We start from the raw sequence: 23,578 nt of genomic DNA on the forward strand, positions 1-23,578 counted from the left end.
CAGCAAAATGCCAGGAACTGGGAAGTCCAAGATCAAGGCGCTGGCAGGGGCTTCCCTTGGAGGCCACGAGGGATGCCTATGTTCCAGAACCATCTCCTTGGCTTGTAGACAGCCATGCTCTCCCTGTGTCTTCACGTTGTCTTCCTTGTATGGGCCACTCTGTGTCCAATTTTCCCCCTTTTCGTCAGGATGCCAGTCGTTTTGGATTAGGGACCGTTCTAATGATCTCACTTGAACTTGATTACCTCTGCAAAGACCCTATCTCCAAATAAGGTCACATCCTGTACTCCTGGGGGTTAGGACTTCAAAGTATGAATCTTGAGGGGACACATTTCAACCCACAGGACTCTGTCATCTGTCTAGTAAGCTCTGGAGATGTAAAGGGAAAGAGGAAGTCGTGCTTGCTGGAGAGCTAAGAAATGGGTATTTGGAGGCTGAGCAGAAGTAAATATGTCTCTAGGTATTTTTCTAGCATTAAAAATGCCAAAAGACGCCTGGTAGGGTCTGCTGGAAGTGTAAGGCATCTCTCGCTGAAGAAATGCTAGACCACCAGACAGCTCTGGTCCCATTTTCATCTTTGAAATGATCACAAGATAAGAAAGATGTCTCTCTCTCTCCCTCTCCCTGTTATCAAAAGAACATCTGGGGTTTTTCTGTGGGTTCTAACAGGGCAGAACAGCCCAGTATGACGTGGTTCTCATTTAAAAGACAGTGTCTGATGAGAAATCAGGATGTCTGACTGTTAATCCTGTCCCATAACGACAGCACACGGGGTTCTGCCCATCGGCGAGTTCTTGTGACTGTGAAGCTGTGGAAACAGGATCAGGGAGTCTATTATATTCTTCTCATGTTCAAGGTCAAGGAGGCTTGCCGGTGCCTAGAACACTCTTTGAGCAGATGCTCAAAAGGCTTGCAACGTGGATGCTTTGCCCCAGCCAGCCAGCCTGTGCATGGAAAGCACCTTCGAAGTTCCTCCCGCTCTCTCTGAGTCCCGCACCCAGCACTTTGATAAGTGCGGAGGAGCCGAAAGGAGTTCTTTTTGGTTCTGATTGCAAGAATAGGAAGAATCCTGTGGGCTTTGGGACGCTTCACAGCTTGCACTCATTATTAGCTTTATTCTTGGTGATTCTTAAGAAAATTATAAGGTCTTTTCATTAAAAAAAAAAAAAGGGTCCTTGGCTGTTTGAATGTTGGAGAGGCATTTATTACTGGTTTGACATTTCTGCACTTCGAAGTGCTTCACAAACACCAGGCAGCGCTGCCTCGGTTTTCAGGTGAGGAAAACGAGGGCCAGAGAGGGAACTTCCATCCAGATACCCAGCCAGGAGGCAGCACACCTGTCCCTTCTGTAGTGCGTGGATCTGCAGCCGTGTGAGTGAACGTGTGCGTGTGAGTGTGTGTGTGTGTGAGAGTGTGCGCGAGCGTGCGTGCGTGTGAGTGTATGTGTGTGAGTGTGCGTGCGTGTGAGTGTATGTGAGTGTATGTGTGAGTGTGTGCGCGTGTGAGTGTGCATGTGTGTGAGTGTGTGTGAGTGTAAGTGTGTGTGTGTGTTTGTCTCAGCCTGGGGGTCAGGCTGGGGTTAAAGCTATTTTTAATGGCTGAAACATCTCTGAGCCTTGAAATCAAACCAACATTTCCTCCTTTAAGTAGTATCTGGAAAGGAAGGCAGGAAGGCAGGAAGGAAGATGGGAAGGAAGGAAGGGAGGGAGGGAGGGAGGGAGGGAGGGAGGAAGGAAGGAAGGGAGGGAGGGAGGAAGGAAGGAAGGGAGGGAGGAAGGAAGGGAGGAAGGAAGGAAGGAAGGAAAAAGAAAAAGGATGAAACATGAGTTTTCCATGTATTTGAAAATACTCTGGTCTAATGATTTTGGTTTTACTTAGTCTACGTTAAGAGGGAATACAGTGCTTTCCAGAAGGGAGCAGAAGTACCTCGATGTTCCCGGAGGCCGACCCATGCTAAGGTCATAGCCCCCGCTGCCCCAGAGTCATGGACGGGCCCACCTGCTGCTGTCCCACCACCTGCTTCTCTGCGCCCTCTGCCCTCGCTCCGCTGTGCCGTCTCCCACCCTCAGCAGCTCTGCGGGGCGCGGTGGGATACAAGGCCTAGGGCTGACCTGGGGTCAGTTGCTCACTTGCCGCCTCGAGCTGTGAGGCCTCGGGCACACCACTGCCTTCTCCGAGACTCACTTTTCTCTTCTATCAAATAGGGATAATGTTGCTCATCTCAGTGAAGTATTGTAAGACGGAATGAGATCATCCTAGACTTTCCAAGTGCGTGTGCCTGCCCACGAGGTGGTCATACTTGTGGCTGGTCTATACCATCGTGGAGGACAGAGGCTGCGTGACATGCCTTTCGGGCCCCCATGTCCCCTGTGCTAACTAGTGGGGTCACTCACCTTCGGGGGGAAGGCCTTCAGACTGGCGGTAAGCTGTCTCAGACTCAGGTCATCTTTATAGGAAAGAGTTGCCCAGACTCCTCCCCATCACGGTGCAGGGTGTGGGTCAAGAGGTTGGGACAGAGCACATTTGTCACTGGGAAGGAGGGCTGATCTGTCCGTCACTACCTCACCGAGGAGGTCCCAGGCTATCGTGAAGTAGAGGGGGTCAGCACAGCCCCTGACCCTGCTCCCCCTTAACTGTGAGGAATGCCCTGTGACCTTGGGGAATGCTTCTGTGACCTTTCTTCCCTGTGGCTCCGTGTCCCTATCTGATGTGTTTGGTGTCTGGGTGAGACTGGGGAGCACTCAGGCCCACCCTATAAAAGTGGGGGGTGCGATACATCTGGATACCTCCGTGGAGGTGCCCTGCCTCCTCCCCCCGCCCCAGGTTTGCCTGTCTCCTGAGGACGGCAGGAGGTGAGTAGTGCTGCAATCAGTTTGGGAGGGAACCCGGCCCCAGTGTGACTGTGGCCTGAGAGCGGCGAGACTGGCCGGAGGGAGGCCCGTTTGGGTCTCAGTTACTGGAGCGTTGGTAGGTGGAGTGGAATTGGCGAGGCCAGATCTGGATGGAAAAGGGACAATTCTCAGAGGGGCCGAGTCAGCGAAAGGGACAGGACAAGGTGAGGCCATAGGATGGTAGGACTTCTGGGTGGGACGTGGTTGGGGGGGCATATCCTGAGGAGAAAGAACATGGTGTGGGGATAAACAGTAGGATCAGGGGCCATGAGGGTTTCATTTTGGGTTGTGTTGAGCTCATAAAACCTTGTCGCTCTATTCAGCAGCAGGTCTGCTCTGGAAACTGAGGCCCAGCGACTAGTCAGGCAGGTGCACTGCCTGGTTCCACTGTGCCCGCGACCAGACCGAGGAATCGGGGCCAGAGGGCAGAGGATGAGGGGCATATGGGCAGGCAGCAAGGTGCCCAGGAACCAGGCTGGGGTGGGGCGAGGGGAAGCAGGGATCCGGCAGGAGTCAGAGCATCACCGGCTCCTATACCGCTTAGGGACCCCTCCCTCCCTGTACTTGAGTCAGGCTCACGCCTCTGTAGTTCTGAGAAGACAGTGACCGAAATGCAGCGAGAAGCCATAGCTTGACCCAGAGGCTGTCCCAGGGTCTCCATTCACTAAGATTCCCGCCCCCGTCCCCACCCAGTCCCGGACCACTACCACACCAGGGGGAGCATCTCATGATAGCCTACTTTGCTGATGAGGAATCGGCGGCTCAGAGAGAAGGAGTCACCGGCTATGGGACGGGGAGCTGGGATAAACTCAAGGAAGCCAGCTGCTTCACCATGTATGTGTCATGTATGACCTATGCGCAGAGCCAACCATTCCTTAGAGATGCCTGATGTGTTCACTCATCCTCTGGTTTCTGGCAATTTGGGGGGCAGGCCCACGACTCCCTGCATGCTCCCCTACCCCGTAGTGGCTCCTGGGGAGTTTCCCTGGGGGCTGCGGGGTCTAGCACAGCTCGACAGCATGCCCTGGTGCTGCAGGGCCACGAAGTCCTGGGTACCCCGGGAGGCGTCCGTTCTTTCCAGGCTAGACAGTCATTTTAGAGGGGCCAACCATCCCCTTCTCCTCTGGTCACTTCCGCTCATGCTTTCCTTTCTCCCTGCTCTGGAGGAAAGGACTAGTTTCCTGAGGCCTGACTCAAAGGGGCTCAGAGTAAAGGGCCTGATGAGCTCATTTACACCATGGTTTCAGGAGTCACGTGTCATTCACTGGGAGGCATTGTGTTTATTAGAGATGCAGAACGAGGGCAACGTTTAACACAAAGACACGATTTTTTAAAGAATCAAGTTTCTCTGAGTAGTTAAGGAACTTGCCCAAGGACACACAGCATCAGGCTGAATGAGGTCTGAATCCAGAACTGTCTCTTTTCACGAGCCCAAGCTTTCTCCATCACTCATGGCCAAATCGAAAGAAACTGAAAGGACTGTTTCAGAGACTGTCAGAGACTGTTCTCCCCTGGGTTGTGTGTCCGAGTCACCTAGAAAGGGAATGTGGAGCACAGAAGCTTTGGCTTGTTAACATGGGGACAGTGCCTGGGCTCTGGAATTTGTACCAAATTCTTTGAGTGACTCTGATATTCACCAGAGGTTGAGAATTACTCATGGGAAATAGGAAGGATCCTAAACTTGTTAGCTAATTAGCGTATTTTTTCAGGCTTCCGCCTTTTTTTTTTTTTTTTTTTTTTTTTCTCTCAGGTATAGTACCTGGAATGTAGAAGGAGTTGTTGAGTAAATGGGCAAATACAGAACTTAATTGGTTGCTACAGAGGACTGCCTGGCCAGAACCCTAGAGGCAGGTCACTGGTATCTGCCATCTAGATTGGGCCCTGTTTCCAAAGAGGCCACACGGAGAGGAGCCTGCCTTTCGACCACGTCTGCGAGTTACATTGAGTCGGTTCAGGATCCTGTTAGAAAATAAACACACCCAAATACATGGCTTTCCTTTACGCCAACAACAACTCTTTTAAAAATATAACGGGGAAAGAAATTCCATTCCATTCTTCATGACAGCAAACATGAAACATAATAAAATCTAAAATCTTTTTCTCAAGTTAGTTTTTAACTTCGAGGACATTCCAATTAATATCCCAAAGATTTTATGAAACTTGATAAGATGGCTTTGAATTTCATCTGGTAGAATAAATAACAAAAAATAGCTAAGGAATATTTTATAAAGAGAAGTAACATGGGAAGAGTTTTACCATTTGCTGGTAAAATGTATTAAACACAGTGACTAGTTTAAGCAGTGTGAGGGTCGAGCTACAATTTACAAAGAAATGAAGGAAAAACAAAGGTTGGGGCGCCTGAGTGGCTCAGTTGGTTAAGCGTCCGCCTTTGGCTCAGGTCATGATGCCCGGGGTCCTGGGATCCAGCCCCGAGTTGGGCTCCCTGCTCAGCGAGGAGCCTGCTTCTCCCTCTCCCTCTGCTCTTCCCCCTGCTTGTGCTTTCTCACTCTCTCTCTCTGTCAAATAAATAAATAAAACCTTTAAAAAAAAAAAGAAAAAGAGAAAAATGTAAGGTTTTTTTCTTTATATATTTATATTTTTCTTTATATATTATATATAAATATATGTATGTTTATATAAGTACTTAATATATGATAAACATGGCATTTCAAATTCAAGGGGAGATGATTTTTTTTTAAGTAAGTGATGCTGGCATTGCAATCTATAAAGTATATTTTAAACAAAGGAAACAAAATGAACACGAATGTTTATGGCTCAGAGGGCACCTGCTGGGTGGGCCTGAAGGCTGCTCCCACTGTGCTCATCTGGAAAGGAAGGCTGGCCTTGTAGTAAAGCGTGGTTTCTTTTTTTTTTTTATTATTATATTATGTTAGTCACCATTCAGTACATCCCTGGTTTCTGATGTAAAGTTCGATGATTCATTAGTTGCATATAACACCCAGTGCACCATGCAATATGTGCCCCCCTTACTACCCATCACCAGCCTATCCCATTCCCCCACCCCCTCCCCTCTGAAGCCCTCAGTTTAATTCTCAGAGTCCATAGTCTCTCATGGTTCATTCCCCTTTCTGATTACCCCCCCCTTTTTTTATCCCTTTCTTCCCCTACCAATCTTCCTAGTTCTTATGTTCCATAGATGAAAGAAATCATATGATAATTGTCTTTCTCTGCTTGACTTATTTCACTTAGCATTATCTCCTCTAGTGCCGTCCATGTTGCAGCAAATGTTGAGAACTCGTGCTTTCTGATAGCTGAGTAATATTCCATTGTATATATGGACCACAACTTCTTAATCCAGTCATCTGTTGAAGGGCATCTCGGTTCCTTCCACGATTTAGCTATTGTGGACAAAGCTGCTATGAACATTGGGATGCATATGGCCCTTCTCTTCACTACGTCTGTATCTTTGGGGTAAATAGCCAGTAGTGCAATGGCTGGGTCATAGGGTAGCTCAATTTTTAACGTTTTAAGGGACCTCCACACTGTTTTCCAGAGTGGCTGTACCAACTTGCATTCCCACCAACAATGTCGGAGGGATCCCCTTTCTCCACATCCTCTCCAACAATTGTTGTTTCTTGCCTTGTCCATTTTTGCCATTCTAACTGGCGTAAGGTGGTATCTTAGTGTTGTTTTGATTTGAATTTCCCTGATGGCTAATGATTTTGAACATTTTTTCATGTGTCTGTTAGCCATTTGTATGTCCTCATTGGAAAAGTGTCTGTTCATATCTTCTGCCCATTTTATGATTTGTTTATTTGTTTCTCGCGTATTGAGTTTGAGAAGTTCTTTGTAGATCTTGGATACCAGTCTTTTATCTGTAGCATCATTTGCAAATATATTCTCCCATTCCGTGGGCTGCCTCTTAGTTTTTTTGACTGTTTCCTTGGCTGTACAGAAGCTTTTTCTCTTGATGAAGTCCCACAAGTTCATTTTATCTTTTGTTTCTCTTGCCTTTTGAGATGTGTCATGAAAAAGGTTGCTTTGGCCAATGTCGTAGAGGTTGCTGCCTATGTTCTCCTCTAGGATTTTGATGGATTCCTGTCTCACATCGAGATCTTTCATCCATTTGGAGTTTATCTTTGTGTATGGTGTGAGAGAGTGGTCAAGTTTCATTCTTTTGCATGTAGCTGTCCAATTTTCCCAGCACCATATTTTGAAGAGACTGTCTTTTTTCCACTGGATGTTTTTTCCTGCTTTTTTCCACTGGATGTTTTTTCCTGCTTTATCCTCGACCAAAGAGCCGAGGGTCCATTTCTGGGTTCTCTATTCTGTTCCATTGGTCTATGTGTCTGTTTTTGTGCCAGTACCATGCTGTCTTTGTGATCACAGCTTTGTAGTACAGCTTGAAATCCGGCATTGTGATGCCCCTAGCTTTGTTTTTCCTTTTCAACAGTTCCTCGGCGATTCGGGGCCTTTTCTGCTTCCATACAAATTTGAGGACTATTTGTTTCAGTTCTTTGAAAAATGTCCTCCGTATTTTGATTGGGATAGCATTGAAAGTGTAGATTGCTCTGGGTAGCATGGACATTTTAACTATTTTAATTCTTCCGATCCATGAGCATGGAATATTTTTCCATCTTTTTGTGTCTTCTTCAATTTCTTTCAAGAGTGATTTATAGTTTCTAGAATATAGATCCTTTACGTCTCTGGTTAAGTTAATTCCAAGGTAACGTATGGTTTTTGGTGCTATTGTAAATGGGATGGATTCCCTAATTTCTCTTTCTTCAGTCTCATTATTCGTGTATAGAAATGCAACTGATTTCTGAGCATTGATTTTGTATCCCACCACATTACTGAATTGCTCTATAACTTCTAATAGTTTGGGAGTGGATTCTTTTGGGTTTTCCATATAGAGTATCATGTCATCTGCGAAGAGAGACATTTTGACTTCTTCTTTGCCGATTTGGATACCTTTTATCCCTTTTTGTTGTCTGATTGCTGTTGCAAGGACTTCTAGTACTATGTTGAATAATAGTGGTGAGAGTGGGCATCCTTGTCGTGTTCCTGATCTTAAGGGAAAGGCTTCCAGCTTTTCCCCGTTGACAATAATATTTGCTGTAGGCTTTTCATAGATGGTTTTTATGAGATTGAGGAATGTACCGTCTATCCCTACACTCTGAAGGGTTTTAATCAGGAAAGGATGCTGTATTTTGTCCAATGTTTTTTCTGCATCTATTGAGAAAATCATATGATTTCTGAATTTTTCTTTCTGGATAAAATCTAAGACCCCGATCAGTTTGTGAATGTTGAACCACCCTTGCATCCCAGGGATGAATCCCACTTGGTTATGATGGATAATCCTTTTAATGTACTGTTGGATTCTATTAGCAAGTATCTTGTTGAGGATTTTGGCGTCCATATTCATTAGGGAAATCGGTCTGTAATTCTCCTTTTTGATGGGGTCTTTGCCTGGTTTGGGGATCAAGGTAATATTGGCCTCATAGAATGAGTTTGGTTGCTTTCCTTCTATTTCTATTTTTTGAAATAGCTTTAGGAGAATAGGTATTATTTCTTCTTTGAATGTTTGGTAGAATTCCCCAGGAAAACCGTCTCGGCCTGGAGTTTTGTTATTTGGAAGGTTGTTTAACACTGACTCAATCTCCTCATAATTAATTGGCCTGTTTGAAAGATCAATTTCTTCCTGTTTCAGTCTTGGTAGTTTATAGGTTTCCAGGAAAGCCTCCATCTCTTCCAGATTGCTTAATTTATTGGCATAAAGCTGTTGATAAAAGTTTCTAATAATCCTTCCAATTTCATTGGTGTTGGTTGTGACCTCTCCTTTTTCATTCATAATTTTATTAATTTGGGTCCTTTCTCTATTCTTTTGGATATGTCTTGCCAGTGATCTGTCAATTTTATTAATTCTCTCAAAGAACCAGTTTCTAGTTCTGTTGATCTGCTCTACTGTGCTCCTGGTTTCTAATTCATTGATTTCTGCTCTAATCTTGGTCAACTGCTTCCTCGTGCGTGGATTAGGCCTGTCCCTCTGTTGCTGTTCCAGCTTCTTGAGGTGAGAATATAAAAACTACAGTTTAGATTTTTCTATTCTTTTGAGTGAGGCTTGGATGGCTATGTATTTCCCCCTTAGGACTGCCTTTGCAGTATCCCATAGGTTTTGGACCGTTGTGTTTTCATTCTCATTGGTTTTCATAAATTGTTTAAATTGATTTTTGATTTCCTGGTTTATTGAATCATTCCTGAGCAGGATGGTTCTTAGTCTCCAGGTGTTTGAGTTTCTTCCAAATTTTTCCTTGTGGTTGAGTTCCAATTTCAAAGTGTTGTGGTCTGAGAATATGCAGGGAATAATTTCAGTCTTTTGGTATCGGTCGAGACCTGTTTTGTGTCCCAGAACACGGTCTATTCTTGAGAATGTTCCATGGGCATTAGAATAGAATGAGTATTCTTTGGTTCTGGGGTGTAGTGTTCTATATATATCTATGAGGTCCAACTCGTCGAGTATGGCATCCAAAGCCCTTGTTTCTTTGTCGATTTTTTGCATGGGTGTTCTATTTCTGATAGTGGAGTGTTGAGGTCCCCTACTATTAACGTATTTTTATCTATATGTCTCTTTATTCTGGTTAAGAGTTGGCTTGTGTATCTTGCTGCTCCCCTGTTGGGGGCATATACATTTATAATTGTTATATCCACTTGTTTGATACATCCTTTAAGAATAATATAGTGCCCTTCTGTGTCTCTAACTATAGTCTTTAGTTTAAAATCCAATCTGTCTGATATGAGAATTGCTACCCCAGCTTTCTTTTGAGGTCCATTGGCGTGAAAGATGGTATTCCATCACTTTACTTTCAGTTTGAATGTATCTTTAGGTTCAGAATGAGTCTCTTGTAGACAGCAAATGGATGGGTCATGTCTTTTTATCCAATCTGCAACCCTGTGGCATTTATGGGAGCATTTAGGCCATTTACATTGAGACTGAATATCGAGAGATATGATTTTAATGATGCCATGTTGCCAGTAAAGTCTTTGTTTCTATAGATTGTGACTTTCTGTTCTGTATCACTCTTGGGCCTTTTTACCTTTATAGAACCCCCTTTAATATCTCCTGTAGGGCTGGTTTTGTGGTTACGAAATTGGTCAATGACTGGCAATTCTGGGAGGTCTTTATTTCTCCATCAATTCTGAATGACAGCCTTGCTGGATAGAGGATCCTTGGCTGCATGTTTTTCTCTGAAAGAGCTTTAAAAATGCCCCCCCCCCCACACCCTTTCTCTCATTCCAGGTCGGTGTAGACAGGCCTGACGTAATTCTGATACCTTTGCCTTGGTACGTGAGAAATTTCTTTGCCCTGGCCGCTTTCAATACTGTATCCTTGGATCTAATCTTTGTGAATTACACTATGACGTGATGTGGCATAGGTTTGTCGTGGTTGAGCTTGGGAGGGGTCCTCTCTGCCTCTTGGACACAAATGTTTGTTTCCCTCGCTAGATTAGGGAAGTTTTCAGCTACAATTTGTTCAAATATCTCTTCTAGACCTCTGTTTTTCTCCACCCCCTCGGGGATGCTGATGATTCTGGCATTGGAACGTTTCATTGAGTCAGTAATCTCCTGTAACCTACATTCCTGAGCGTGGATTTTTTTGAGTCCAGATTCTGTTTTAGCTTTTTCTTCTACTAACCCATCCTCCAATTTGCTGATACGTTCTTCTGCCTCATTCACCCTGGCCATCAGAGCCTCTAGTTTTGACTGCATTTGGCTCATAGAATTTTTAATTTCTGCCAGATTCACTCTCATTTCCGCCCTTAGAGATTCTATATTCTCATTAACATTTTCGTTAATACTTTTTTCAAGTCTACACATCATCTTGACCATTGTTACTTTGTTTTTTTGTTTGTTTGTTTTGTTTTTTTAAATATTTTATTTATTTATTTGACAGAGATAGAGACAGTCCGCGAGAGGGGGAATGCAAGCAGGGGGAGTGGGAGAGGAAGAAGCAGGCTCATAGCGGAGGAGCCTGATGTGGGGCTCAATCCCGTAATGCCGGGATCACGCCCTGAGCCGAAGGCAGACGCTTAACCGCTGTGCCACCCAGGCGCCCCGACCATTGTTACTTTGAATTCCATTTCTATTAATTTGGTTATATCCATATCCATTAGTTTTGTGGCACAGGCCACAGATTCATTGTCTTTTCTTTGCTGGGGGGGATTTCTCCTTCTCGTCATTCTGATGAGAAGAGGTTGCGGGGTTGTCCAGAGCCCAAATTATTGACCGGGACCCAAGCCGTGCGCCCTTGTTTTATAGGGGTCTTAGGGATGTGGGCTTCTTGATTTTTCAGCCTGCCTTCTGGGGGAGGGGCCTGCCGCGCCGATACTCAGGCAGCCCTGTTTGGGTAGAGTCTCCGTGTCCCCTGCGAGGGGGGATGGGGATAGGCACTCTGTGAGCCGGTATTTCCAGGCTTTTGTTCTCTGGCGGCTTTCCCTGGTGGTTTGCTGTGCCTCTTCTGAGAGTCAGAGCAGCAGCAGCCGAGTTTCAGCCTCTGTCCCAGAACAGAGGGATTGCGGCCCGTTCTCCACTGATGTTCTGGCCACTTTAACTCTGTTTCTGTTGGTGCTGCTTAACCCTGCAGCGTCCCGGGATGTGCGCCCCACACCCGGCGTCCCAGCCCTCACTTCCAGGGCCGGCGCGTCTCTGTCCTTTGTGTTTCTAATGCCGCCAGCCGCCAGCCGCCCCGCGCGCTCCCGGATCTCCCGGTGTCAGTCTGGATCCAGTGAGCGCACCGGGATTCCGGGGTTCCGCGAGATGCCTGGTGGCGCGCGCACCCGGCTCACGGTCTCAGTCTGCTGTTTTGTGGGTGCCGTCCGCGAGCCCCGCCCGCTCCCCCGTGCAGGCGGCTACCGCTTCCCGGCGCCTGAACGCGGCGGCTCCCTCCCCCTTCCGTTTATCTTCCGATATCTGTGCACAGTTTCATGGCTCCCCACTTCGTACCTCAATACTCAGCGCTGGAGATGTTCATTTGAAGAGATCCAGATGCATCTTCCTGCGTCTCAGGCTGGTTCCGTGGGTGTTCAGGCTGGTCTGGTACCTATCCAGCTCGACTCAGGGGACCGGCTGAAAAAGGGGTCCCCTACTCCTCCGCCATCTTAACTCCGCTCCAGTAAAGCGTGGTTTCTGAACTGCAAGGAGCAGAGCTCAAGCCAAGGCACTGCCTGGTATCAGCTAAGCCCTTTGGGCTTGTTCCTGGATCCCATGAATGTTCAATGTGTTGCCCGGTTCTTGGCAAATCGTAACCTCCCATGAAATGCTACCAAGATCCCCTGGCTTTCATGCTTCAGGAGAGGTTTACATTCACAAAGAACTTGTTCTCTGAATTTGCATGAGATGCATGAACCCCAGATGTTGGATTCTGCACCACAGCCATGGCTCGTCCCGGGGTCCCTGCCAGCTGGGGGAAGGGACAGGGGGAGGGTGTAGCAGACACCTGGCTCTAGGCCCTGGGATGGCGACAGACAAGCTGACTCTCACTTTGGAGATGAGATGCACCCTTCAATTATAGCGCTTTCCCCCAGACATCAGGCTAAGTACGGAGTGCGGCCAAGGCTTCCATTTTAAGACCGTAATTGGCAACTTTGGTCCTAAAACCCCATCATACGTCTTCTGTGAATTGCAGTGTCCCCACCATCTAAAAATATGCAGCTCAGTTTGGTCATGCTGCAGAAATGCCACTTGAACTGACCATGAAAATAGTAATGCATGGAGGATGCTTAAGATAATGAAAGCCCAGGGTCTGTTGCAAGGAAGTCAGGTCCCGAGGTCAGAAAGACGTGGCTCCGGATTTTAAGGATGGCCCCACAGTTCCAGGACAAGTATGGGGGTTCTCCTTTAGCTGAGTCCATCAGAAATCTGGCAACATTATCTGGCACCTTCTTTGGATTAAATCCTTTTTTTTCTTTCTTGTTTCTTTATTTTTTTAATATATATTTTTTTATTTTTTAAAGATTTTATTTATTTATTTGACAGAGAGAGAGAAAGAGCATGAGCAGGGGGAAGGGCAGAGCGAGAGGGAGAAGCAGGCCCTCCACTAAGCAGGGAACCTGACATGGGGCTCCATCCCAGGACCGCGGTTCATGACCTGAGCCAAAGGCACACGCTTAACTGACTGAGCCACCCAGATGCCCCTTTCTTTCTTTCTTCTTCTTCTTTTTTTTAATTAAGAAGAAAAAGGCGCGGTGCTAGTTTGTTTTGCTGCTTTATTTACCAGTCTAATTTTAGTGCTCTGGGCGTCAAAGGCAGGTTTGAGATAAAAATGACAGCCTTCCCCATATAGCTAAGAGCATGGTACTGTCCAAGACAAAAACCTTTTCCTACCTGGCGAGAATTTTCCTGAAAGGCAGCTCAGCTATTTAGGAGGAAGCTCGGAGGGGATGGAAGGAGCACTGGCTCAGAGCCAAGAGGCCTGGTTCTGTCTCTGGCTTGGTCACGGTCAGCTCTGTGTTCTTGGAAAGCCATGTAACCTCTCCTAGCTTCTGACCCCTCATTTGTGAAGGAGGCCTCACCGTCCCTACCCCACCACTCATCTGGAGCTTGGAGCTCGGAGCTCCCCTGTGGGGATCAGCTGTAAGGACGGTTTGCAGATGAGGACCCGAGGCAGTGCGGTGACACCCTTCCCCGGCCTCGCTGGTAGAAGGAGCCGTCTGTAAACCGCGAAGTGCTACGTCCACACCTACGTTTGCCGTGCTGCTCTGCCAGCACAAAGGAAGTGCTCACACGTATTTATTATAATGATTCACTGCTGTGGTCTTCTGGAAAAAAAAAATCAAAAACAGAAAGGAAAAGGAAATAAATGACTAGATTTATCTCCGCGAACTCTCAGTACCGCTCCCCCCGAACGGACCTTGAGAGCGCTAGCATCAGGAGAGTCTGTGTCGGGAGGCAGCTGGCCTCCGTGCTCTTTGTGGACAGAAGAATGCACTCATCCACCCAGACCCGCAGGCCTCCCTCAGAGTGCAAGCTCAAGGTCCGCGTTCAGGGTCCCCTCTGTCCTCATGGGGACACAGGGGCTCTGGCAGGACTCTGTGCCTGCGCCAAGCCATCTGTCCGAGGGTCGCACCCGGACAGCCCTCCCTGTGGGTGGACCAGGTGTACAGATCTGGGAGGCAGCCCCACGGAGCCAGGAGGCCCGGGCTCTGCGCATGCAAAGACCCAGTTTCACTCCTGCTCCGCCCCTGCAGAATGGCACTCTCCAGGGCAAGCTTCATTTCGTTCCTCTTTAAAGAGGATGTCTTAGCTGCTGTTTTCCAGGAAACAAACTCAGTGGTGGAGATTTGCATGCAGGAAGTTTCAGGCGCGGGGCTCCTGTAAGGAAGTGAGGGGGCGGGAATGAGCGGGGTGGGGGTGGGGGGAGAAGCAGAACTTCCACACCAACCAAACCCCACGGCCCTGTGGGGTGCTCTGGAGCTGGGCTAGCCCTGCAGGGTTGTCCTGTCTGGAGGCATACGGCTGGGCCTTTGCACACCCACATGCACTAGTGTTTGGACACGCTAACCCTGGGAGGGGAGGCAGCTCGCTGCGAGCGCATGCAGTTTCTGGAATGGACTTAGCTAGGAGCCTCCAGACACCAACTTCCCAACACTGGGGAATTGAGAGGCTGGGTCCTGAAAGGCGGCCTGGACAGCACACCACAGCATCCACTATGGAGGGCGATGGTCTTTTCTCCACCCAAGTTCTGGGGGAGGATTCAATGACGTGTCTGGGAAGCCCCACACACAGCACCACACGACCACAGGGATATGTCTACAACTATCACTGTCACTTAGCTTCCTTTTGATGATTGCATTTAACACCTGCATTACGATGCTCGCCTTCTCTTGTTTACTTCTCTCCCATTCTGCTGTGAGCTGCTGAATAGAAATAGCCATGCTTTTTTTTTTTTAAACTTTGTATCCGTAGGCTTGAGCTCAGAACTTGGCTCATAAAGCACTCTGACTAAATCGCTGGAGAATGGGAGTATGGATCAAGGAACGGGGTCCCAGGAGAATGGGGGCAGCAAGGAGGATGGCCTGGGGCTGCTCTTTCAGGGCACCAGGTGGCACCCCATTGTCTTCATCATCACAACAGGGGAAAGCCGTGTGCGACTGATGTCCCCTGCTCTCTCTCTCCTAGTTGCTCTGGGCTCATGGCAGTCCCTGGCCCCCTCTGCGGTAGTTGTTGACCCGTCCATCCGGAACTTCGATGTTGCTCACATCAGCACTGCCACCACCAGCGACTTCTCTGATGCCAGAAACTTCTGTTTGTTGGGTAAGCAGAGTTTCCCATCACTCCCCCACCCCCAGGTAGGGTGGTTGATTGAGATGGGGCCTCACAGAGTACTGCTCAATCTCCTGATCTCAGAAACATGTGGGAGACCCCAAGATGACCCGGAGTGCCGGGAAAGGAAGGGGTGAACCTGGGGACAAGACTCTGGGTGGGCCCTCCTCTGCCATCTCCTCAACCTCCTACAGGGGCAACTCATAGTCAAGGTCTCCAAGGGGAGAAGCATGCTAGAAAGTGAGCAAGGTTGAGCCAGGTCAGAAGACAATGAGAGGAAGGATCTAGGGAGCTAGTCTGAGACAGAGGAGGTGAGCAGAAGTTGCGACAGCTGTCCTCAGATTAGAGGAGGGCCATCGTGGCAAGGAAGAAATATAGTCGTCCTGGCTGGCTTTGCTCTTGGGGCAAAGCTAAGACCTATGGGTAAAACTCAAATTTCAAGAGACATTTTTTCAGTGCAATATAAAGAAGCTTCTAATAGGCAAAGCTGTCCACAGGTGCATACTTCTTTTAGAGGGTTTCCGGTCACTGGAATTTAAATAAAAGTTAGATAACAACTTGATAGAGATGTTCTACAAAGATTTTAACTTCTGTAAGAGTCTGAGATTGGATAACATTCATACTCCTCCAATTCTTTGATTCCATGAATCACCTCACCTACAAGGTTGGATAACAATATGCACATCTTACAGAAAGGTCATGTATGGATGTACAGGTTGTGCACTGCACAACTCTGGGTGCTGCCATAGCACAGACTGGGCTATGAATAAGGCCTTTACACAGTTTACAGCTTGCCAAGTGAATGAGTCAACACCATCTTCGCAGCCATTCTTAGGGCTGAAAATCCTGAATGCCATAAATAGTTTAAATTATCTAGTGCAGGACCTGGTACACATGGGAAAGTACATAATCCCTGGTGGAAAATAGTGGGTATGATGGGGGAGCTGGAAAGGGAGATGTGGCTGAAGAAGAAGGCAAGGGCTGGAGCATGGAGAGTCTTCTCTGGTATGACTTAATCCTGAGGACAATGGGGAGCCATAGAGTTACTTCCAACAACGGAATGACCAGAGCATATTTGTAAATTAAAAAAAAAAATACCAAAAACCTGATTTTTGTGTGGAAAATAGATTGATGGGAGACTTAGGTTTCCCCCAACCACAATTCTAGTCCCAGCCCCTGGCACATTGCCAGGGGTGTATAGGAGGTGCTCCAGTGAATAAGTAAGTGATTACATGGATGGATGGGTGCATGCATGGATAGATGGTTGTATGGGTGAATAGACGGATGCACGTTTGGGTAGATGGATGCGTGGATGTATGTATGTATGGATGGATAGATGGATGGATGGATGGATGGTTGGATGGATGGATGGATAAATGTGTAGATGGATAAATGGATGGATGGATGGATGGATGGATGGATGGATGGATGGATGGATGGATAAATGTGTAGATGGATAAATGGATGGATGGATGGATGGATGGATGGATGGATGGATGGATGGATAGATAAATGTGTAGATGGATAAATGGATGGATGGATGGATGGATGGATGGATGGATGGATGGATGGATGGATGGATAGGTGGATGGAGACATGGATGCCCAGATTCACGGGTGGACAGATGGAAGGACACATAGTTGGATAGATGTGTTGATACATGATTAGATGGATAGATTGATAGGTGCATGGACTCATAGACACACAACTGAATGAACGGATGGACAGGTGGACGAATAGATGAGGCATGGCTTCAAGGAATGCATGATAGGATGGATGCATGGCTGAGGGGCCATCTCTGAAGCCCAAGTCTCACTCTCCTCTTATTCTGTAGAATGTTCCCGTCACCAGGCCTGCCTCGTCACCACTCTGCAGACCCGACCTGGTGCTGTGAGGTGTGTATTCTATGCTGACACCCAGATCTGCACACATAGCCTGCAGGCCCAGCACTGCCAACTTCTGCTCCGGGAGGAGGCCACCTACATCTACCGGAAGCTGAGTGAGTCCCAGCCTGGGCCTTTGCGGCTCTCCCGGAGAGTCCGGATGTAGCCGGGAGGGGCTGTCCAAGTGTGTGGTGACTTGTGGGCAGTGGCTTTTGAGGCTCTTGAGGAAAAGTGGCCAAAGTTATCTTGGGCTAGGTGGCGTTCATTTGGGAGGGACTGAACGAAGGTGAAAACTTTACGTCTAAGCTAGGGATTCTCTGCACCACCTCTATTTATTTGAGTTACGGAAGCTTTGGCCTTGGAGTTTCGCAGTAAAATAATTAAATAGGCCATTTTTTGTTACCATTTTATAGTTTGGAAAGTTCTGTCACATGCCTTATCTCCATTGGTTCCTCACATCAATCCCGTGAGATGGCAAGATAAGGGTTTTACCCCCGTCTTAGAGATCAAGAGACTCTGGCCCAGAGAAATTACTTCTCTGATTTTGTGCAGCTTGTGATGGCAAGAATGGGAGCTTGGAGCCAGGTCTCCTCTCTCTAGATGCAATCTGCTCGCACAAAACCACATCATCTAATGACCATATCACGATCACTGTGAAGAGGGCAGCTGCTCGTGGCTCGGTTTCATTTGCAAACATTCAATAAGGTGTTGTTACATGTCAGACGTTGTGTTAGGTGCTGGGATACAGGGAGGAAGCCAGCAAGGGGAGAACATAGAAATCTAAGAAATCATAAAAATCCATCACTAAGTGAAGTAGGTAAGACCTGTATGATGGGAGACATGGGAGCTGGAGGCCGGGCCGAAGCCCCCTCCCCCATTAGACATGCTCATGGGACGAAATGAATGACCTTTTAAAACGTTGCCTATTTCTGCCTTCTTATCTCCTCGAGCAGAGGTTGGCCGACTTTCTCTGTGAAGGGCCAGATAAATATTTTAGGCTCTATGCGTGTGTTATGACTACTCAGCTCTGCCACTTTAGCAAGAAAGCAGCCACAGAAAATACGAAAATCAGTGGGTGTGGTAGTGTGCCCATAAAACTTTATTTACAAAACCAGGCAGGGGCCAGATTTGGTCCCACCTGTCTTAGAGCACGTGGTCCTCAGGCCTGTCTTGATCCAGTGGTATCCTCCCCTTCCGTCCCCTCCTCCACCTCAGCCTTTAGACCCTGAGAGTGCTCCCCAGGCCTGGGAGGGTTTCGAAACCTGTATGCTGTGGTCTCGGGCCTGCAACCTTGAGTCTTGTCTTCTCCCTAGATGTTCATGGCGTTCAGTGGAGTTAGATTTCAGTAGTGTATTTCACCCCCAGGGTAGCTAATCTGCATGGTAGTCCTGCTGAGGAGAGATGCCTCGCTTTGGGGTTTAGGTTCTATAAATTAGACTGTCTCTGTATTAATTCTGTGTGACTCAAGTTCAATGTGAAAGGCTCACCTCCAGCTGAAGACGGTGCCCGTCTGTATGTACACAGACACGGTCTGCGCCTTGTGCACACATGCGGCCCTGGGTAATTTTCTTCACCTAAGGAGTCCTGTGGCCTCCGTACGGGGTATTCTAGCAAGACTAGAAAGAATCCGTCATTTTCTGGAAACTAGTTCAAAAGAGAGAGCTGCACATCTAACATTTTCCCCATGTTGGGTCTCGTTCAGTCTGGGATTCATGGAGCAGCCTCTGCAGGGAGGGCTGACCGCCACTGCCCGTGGGAAAGCAGGCTTGCGTTCCCTCGAAATTCTTTAGCTTTTGTATTTTGCGTCTTTGCTCCCTCCTTCGGGGGTGCCACGTTTATGAAATGTGGCTGTTTCTCTGTGGAGCAGAGGGACGGAGTCTGAAGGTTCGGCTATGCCAGCACCGCAGTCCTGGATGCTCGCTTGAGCTCCTGAGATTTCCCACTGAAGCTGGAAAGCTCCTGAGAAGGAGCTGTGGGCTGAGACCAGCCGTGGCTCCTGAGACCAGATTAGAACGTGCAACCCTTTCTTTCCATGTGGGGCTCAAACTAATACTGCAGGGGTTTGTGCAACAGAGAGAGTTTCATCACTGTTTCCAACCTCCCTTCCCTCCCTCCTTCCTCCCTCCCTCCCCCTCCCTCCCTCTCCTTCCTTCCTTCCCTTCCCCCTTTCTTTTCTTCCTCCTTCCTTTTCTTTCTTTCTTTCATTCTTTCTTTCTCTTTCTTTCTTTCTTTCTTTCTTTCTTTCTTTCTTTCTTTCTCTTTCTTTCTCCCTTTCTTTCTTTCTTTCTTTCTTTCTTTCTTTCTTTCTTTTTCTTTCTTTCTTTCTTTCTTTCTTTCTTTCTTTCTTTCTTTCTTTCTTTCTTTCTTTCTTTCTTTCTTTCCTCTCTCTTCTTTCCTTCCTCCCTCCCTCTCTCCCTCCCTCCCCTCCCCCCAGTCCACCCAGTCTCCAGCGTGTGGAGCCCCTGCCCCTCACAGGCACTGGGCTCAGAGCACCGCAGGCACCATCTATCTATCCCCAACACCCTTGTGTTGTAGGGGCTGCTGTCATCCTGGTTTCATGGGGAGAATTGAGCATCAGAAGAATTAGGAAGTTTCCCCAAAGTAACTGGTGCATATAACCTAAAACACAGGTCTGCTTGCCTCCCGGGACCATGCCTCAGTTCCTCCCCACGATGCTCGTCAGTGGCCCGGGAGTCATGAACACGTGCCATCCCAGGGGCTCCCAAGCCTCACACCGTTGACAGCCGGGGCCAAATGGTTCTTTGCCGTGGGGGCTGGCCTGTTATTGCAGGGTGTTTAGCAGCATCCTGGCCTCTACTGCCGAAATGTCAGCACCCAGCATCTCTCACAGACCCCGCTGACAACCCCACCTGTCTCTGGACGTTACCAACTGTCCCCTGGGGACAAAACCACCAGTGGAGCCACTTCGTTGCACCCAGCTTGAGGAATGGATAGACTTCTGCCTGCCTGCCTCCTCCTGTGCTCCTCGTTTGTCCTCGCATAGAGAGGACGGTGTAGACGGACCTGCGGACTAGCGGTGAAGTTCCCAGCCAGCAGCAGAGCCGCGCAAACCAAACACCCGCGGCAATAATGAGTGATTTCCCTCCCTTTCTCTCTCTCTCTCTTTCTCACACACACACAGGCAAGGAGAGAGAGAGAGGGAGCTTGAGAAAGAGAGAGAACATTTCTTCACCAGCTTTCAGTACTTCCTTTGTGCCAGGCTCTGAGCCCTGTGGGGAATCAGACACAGGCAGGTTCCAAGTCCCTGAAAATCTGAAAATGGTATTTGGTCTGGAGCCAGGGTCGCAACAAAAGTTGATTGACTCTATCACTGAATGGGAGAGAATGTGGTAGAGGAGATAAGAATCCACAGGGAGAGAGGCTGAGGGGCCTGTGGTGATTAGCATTACAAGGCGGGGGCGGAGGCTTTGGAGGCAGAGCCAGCAAGGGCAGGCTGGCAGGTGGCACAAGCTTTGGCCTGACAGGCCAGATGGAAGGAGGGGAGGCAGGACGTTGCAGGCAGGGGCAGTGCCCGGGAGAGGGGCCCTGAGCTGGCCCTTGACCCATGGGAATGGACCGTGGTCCCGGTCGGGGTCCAGAAACCCTTTGAATCCTATACCTTCAAGTGCTGGCAGCTACCCACCCTTGGCCCCCAGCTCTGTTTTCTTACCAGTGAAATGCAAATAAGGGTCCACAGTTCCTCCCCGGCAATTCTGAAATCCCAAAGTTCTAAAAATTAGAAAAAAAATTTTTTGTGGGTTTGCGGCAAACTTTTTTCGTGGCAATATCTGACCTCAAGTGATGGAAGGAATCATACTCTTCATTCATCCCTGTTAGTATGAGTGGTTTATAGCTTGCACCCCAGAAGTCACTGATGTGTTTGAGGGTGCGAGCCTGACTCCAGACTCCTCCAGGGGAGATCGCCTGAGCATCGCACTTTCTGTGTCCCTCTGTTCTTTTAAAAATCCAAGTACCTCTGAATGACAGCTCGCGCCTGGCCCCCGCGTGCTGGGTAGGGGGCTCTGGGCCCGGGTTAGGCTCTGCCTAGCCTCTGGGTGGGAAGAGTCAGAGAGGCAGCACCTGTAGAGAAGGGGTCAGTGCCACGCTCTGCGGACATTCGGTGCCTGGTAAACATCAGCTGTATTTGCTCTTCGTTTTCTTTCTTCACATTGAAATGTAACCTGGCTAGACTCGAGCTGCTGGCGTCTGAATGAACTACTGACATTTTTAAAGCGTGAAAAGCAGTGTTTTGTTTAACTAGAGCACCCGCTGTTGTCTCCTCCCCCGCAGACATCCCTCTGCTCAGCTCTGGGACACCTGCACCTTCTGTGACCATCGCCCCCTACGGCCGGCTGCTGGGCAGGTCCCAGGCCGTCCAGGTGGGCGGTTCGTGGAGGCAAGTGGATCAGTTCCTGGGAGTTCCGTACGCCGCCCCGCCCCTGGCAGAGAGCCGCTTCCAGGCACCGGGGACCTTGAACTGGACAGGGTCCTGGGATGCCACCAAGCCACGGTGAGGACCTAGTGGAATACGTTTTGGTGCATGTCCAGGGGATTCCTCTCCCATTCGAATCCATCGGAGTGAGACTTGGTGGCCGAGCAGTGCTTTCCAGTTCGAGTGGTGAATGGGGGTGGGCATTTAGCGGTCTTACAGATAAGCCTGCAAATGTCATTGTCCTGCTCCTGCAAAGTGCATTTGGTGCCCGAGGGGCCGGCGTGTTCCGCTCCCCGCAGAGATCCGGGGACCCAGGCTATGGAGGCTCTGCCTTCCTCAGCATGAACATTCCTTGACTTTGCGTCCAGGGAAGAGAGGCTTTGGAAGGGTCTACTTGGGAGAGTTCCATGGGCCAGGGCCGCAGGGCACTGGGGAGCGTCCATGACCAGTTTGGCGGGAGCTGGAAGTCAGCCTCCTGGCTGCAGCTGAGATCGGGGGGGGGGGGGGGGGCTGAGAAATCCAGCAGGGAGGAAGAAGCACATGAGCTCATGCAAAACATTTTATTTATTTATTGTTTAAAAGATTTTATTTACTTATTTGAGAGAGCGAGCGAGTGAGGGAGAGGCTATGAGCAGGGGGAGCAGCAGAGGCAGAGGGAGAAGCAGGCTCCCACTGAGCAGAGAGCTGGATGCAGGACTCGATCCCAGGACCCTGAGATCAGGACCTGAGCTGAAGGCAAACGCTTCACCTACTGAGCCACCCAGGCGCCCCTGAAAAACATTTTTTAAGAGGACTTTTTTCCCCAATGGGAACAATATTAAAAGGAGTTTTAAAAAAGGAAAAAAATTCATCCTCCCTCATCAGCTGTGTTCAGTCTCACCTGTCCCCTCCCATACATACACCACGTTAAACAGTTGACACATTGGAGATGTTGTCATTTTTCTCACCAGTGTGTGTTCAGAGTACCCATGAAAGAGCCCCGTCCTCCTGTCTCCCTTCCCCACCTTCCCGCAGACGGCCCTAGCTCTGTCCCGAGGCAGCTGCACCTGCACTGTCCCTTGTCACCCAGGAATGGCTGGTGGGCAGGTCCACAGGCCAGGGCCAGACAGAGTGAAAGGCTGGGAGCTCCTGAATGCTCCAGGCAGGGGGCATTCAGGGCTCGAACTCGGGCAGGGGCGGGAAATTGCAGAAAGCCGTGGTGAGTCGCCACCGCGGAGACACAAAAGGAAGAAACTCGCACTAATCAGAGTACTTGACCATGTTAGGGAGGCTCTGAGTGGAGAGTAGTTGGAGAGCTTGCCTTCTCAGCGTCCTGCACAAATGAGGTTGGGGGACGCGTGAAATCGCCTCTGGGCCGGGTCCCATCAGGCTGCGTTTGGGCGTGTCCCGGACGTGGTCTCAGCTCTTGTGCCCGGGGCTGCTCACCTGGCACACGTGGACCCTGTCCTGATGCAGAAAGCAGCTCAGACTCCCCATCCAGCATCAGGTCTGCACGCCTGCAGCAAGGAAGGACCGATGTCCTGAGCAACACCCACGTTCCCCGTCTCTGTCTCGGGCGTCCTTCTTCTGAATCGGCACTTGTCCCTGGAGGTGTTCCTCCGCGGCCCGTGCCAGAGAGAGTGCCGGGCATCCTGCCGTTTCTTCCCTGTGCTTGCTGCTCTCTTTCCCATTTCCCCAAGTGCCTAATTGCCGCAGAGCCCGTGGGCCATCGGGCCTTCGGACGGGGCGGTGGGCTCTGGCCAATGGTGGTGGGCGAGACGGGAAGATGAGGCACACGTCTGTGACTGTTTACCTGGAAGTCATACAGTCCGTATCCCCAGGGCCAGCTGCTGGCAGCCAGGCACCAGAGCGCCCGCGTCGCCCGGAGTCAGCGAAGACTGCTTGTATCTTAACGTGTTTGTCCCTCAGAACGTGGTGAGTTCTGAAGCCCGTGATTGTCTGCCCTGAAAACTGCCCCGTTAGACACCCCCTGTCCCAGAGCTGCCAGAACATTCCCTCCTCTCCTCCGCGGTCTGCTCAGGCTCTGCTCCCCCAGCGCTGTCCTCACTGGTTCTTGGCTTCGTGAAAGCCTGTGAGGCCAAGAGGAAGCAGAA

The 23,578-nt window shown here is 49.1% G+C and overlaps 1 protein-coding gene across 1 annotated transcript in view; it reads left to right on the plus strand.

Annotated features, from left to right (window-relative positions):
• TG (thyroglobulin) overlaps positions 1-23,578 on the plus strand; it is a 244,300-nt gene that overhangs the window by 111,722 nt on the left and 109,000 nt on the right. Inside the window, exons 37-40 of the mRNA XM_026495381.4 lie at positions 15,027-15,161; positions 17,005-17,169; positions 21,344-21,563; positions 23,306-23,399. Of these exons, the coding sequence (XP_026351166.3) occupies positions 15,027-15,161; positions 17,005-17,169; positions 21,344-21,563; positions 23,306-23,399 (614 nt within the window). The remainder of the gene's footprint in view (positions 1-15,026; positions 15,162-17,004; positions 17,170-21,343; positions 21,564-23,305; positions 23,400-23,578) is intronic.

Source organism: Ursus arctos, unplaced genomic scaffold (assembly GCF_023065955.2).
Source record: "Ursus arctos isolate Adak ecotype North America unplaced genomic scaffold, UrsArc2.0 scaffold_6, whole genome shotgun sequence".
Classification (NCBI taxonomy): Eukaryota; Metazoa; Chordata; class Mammalia; order Carnivora; family Ursidae; genus Ursus; species Ursus arctos.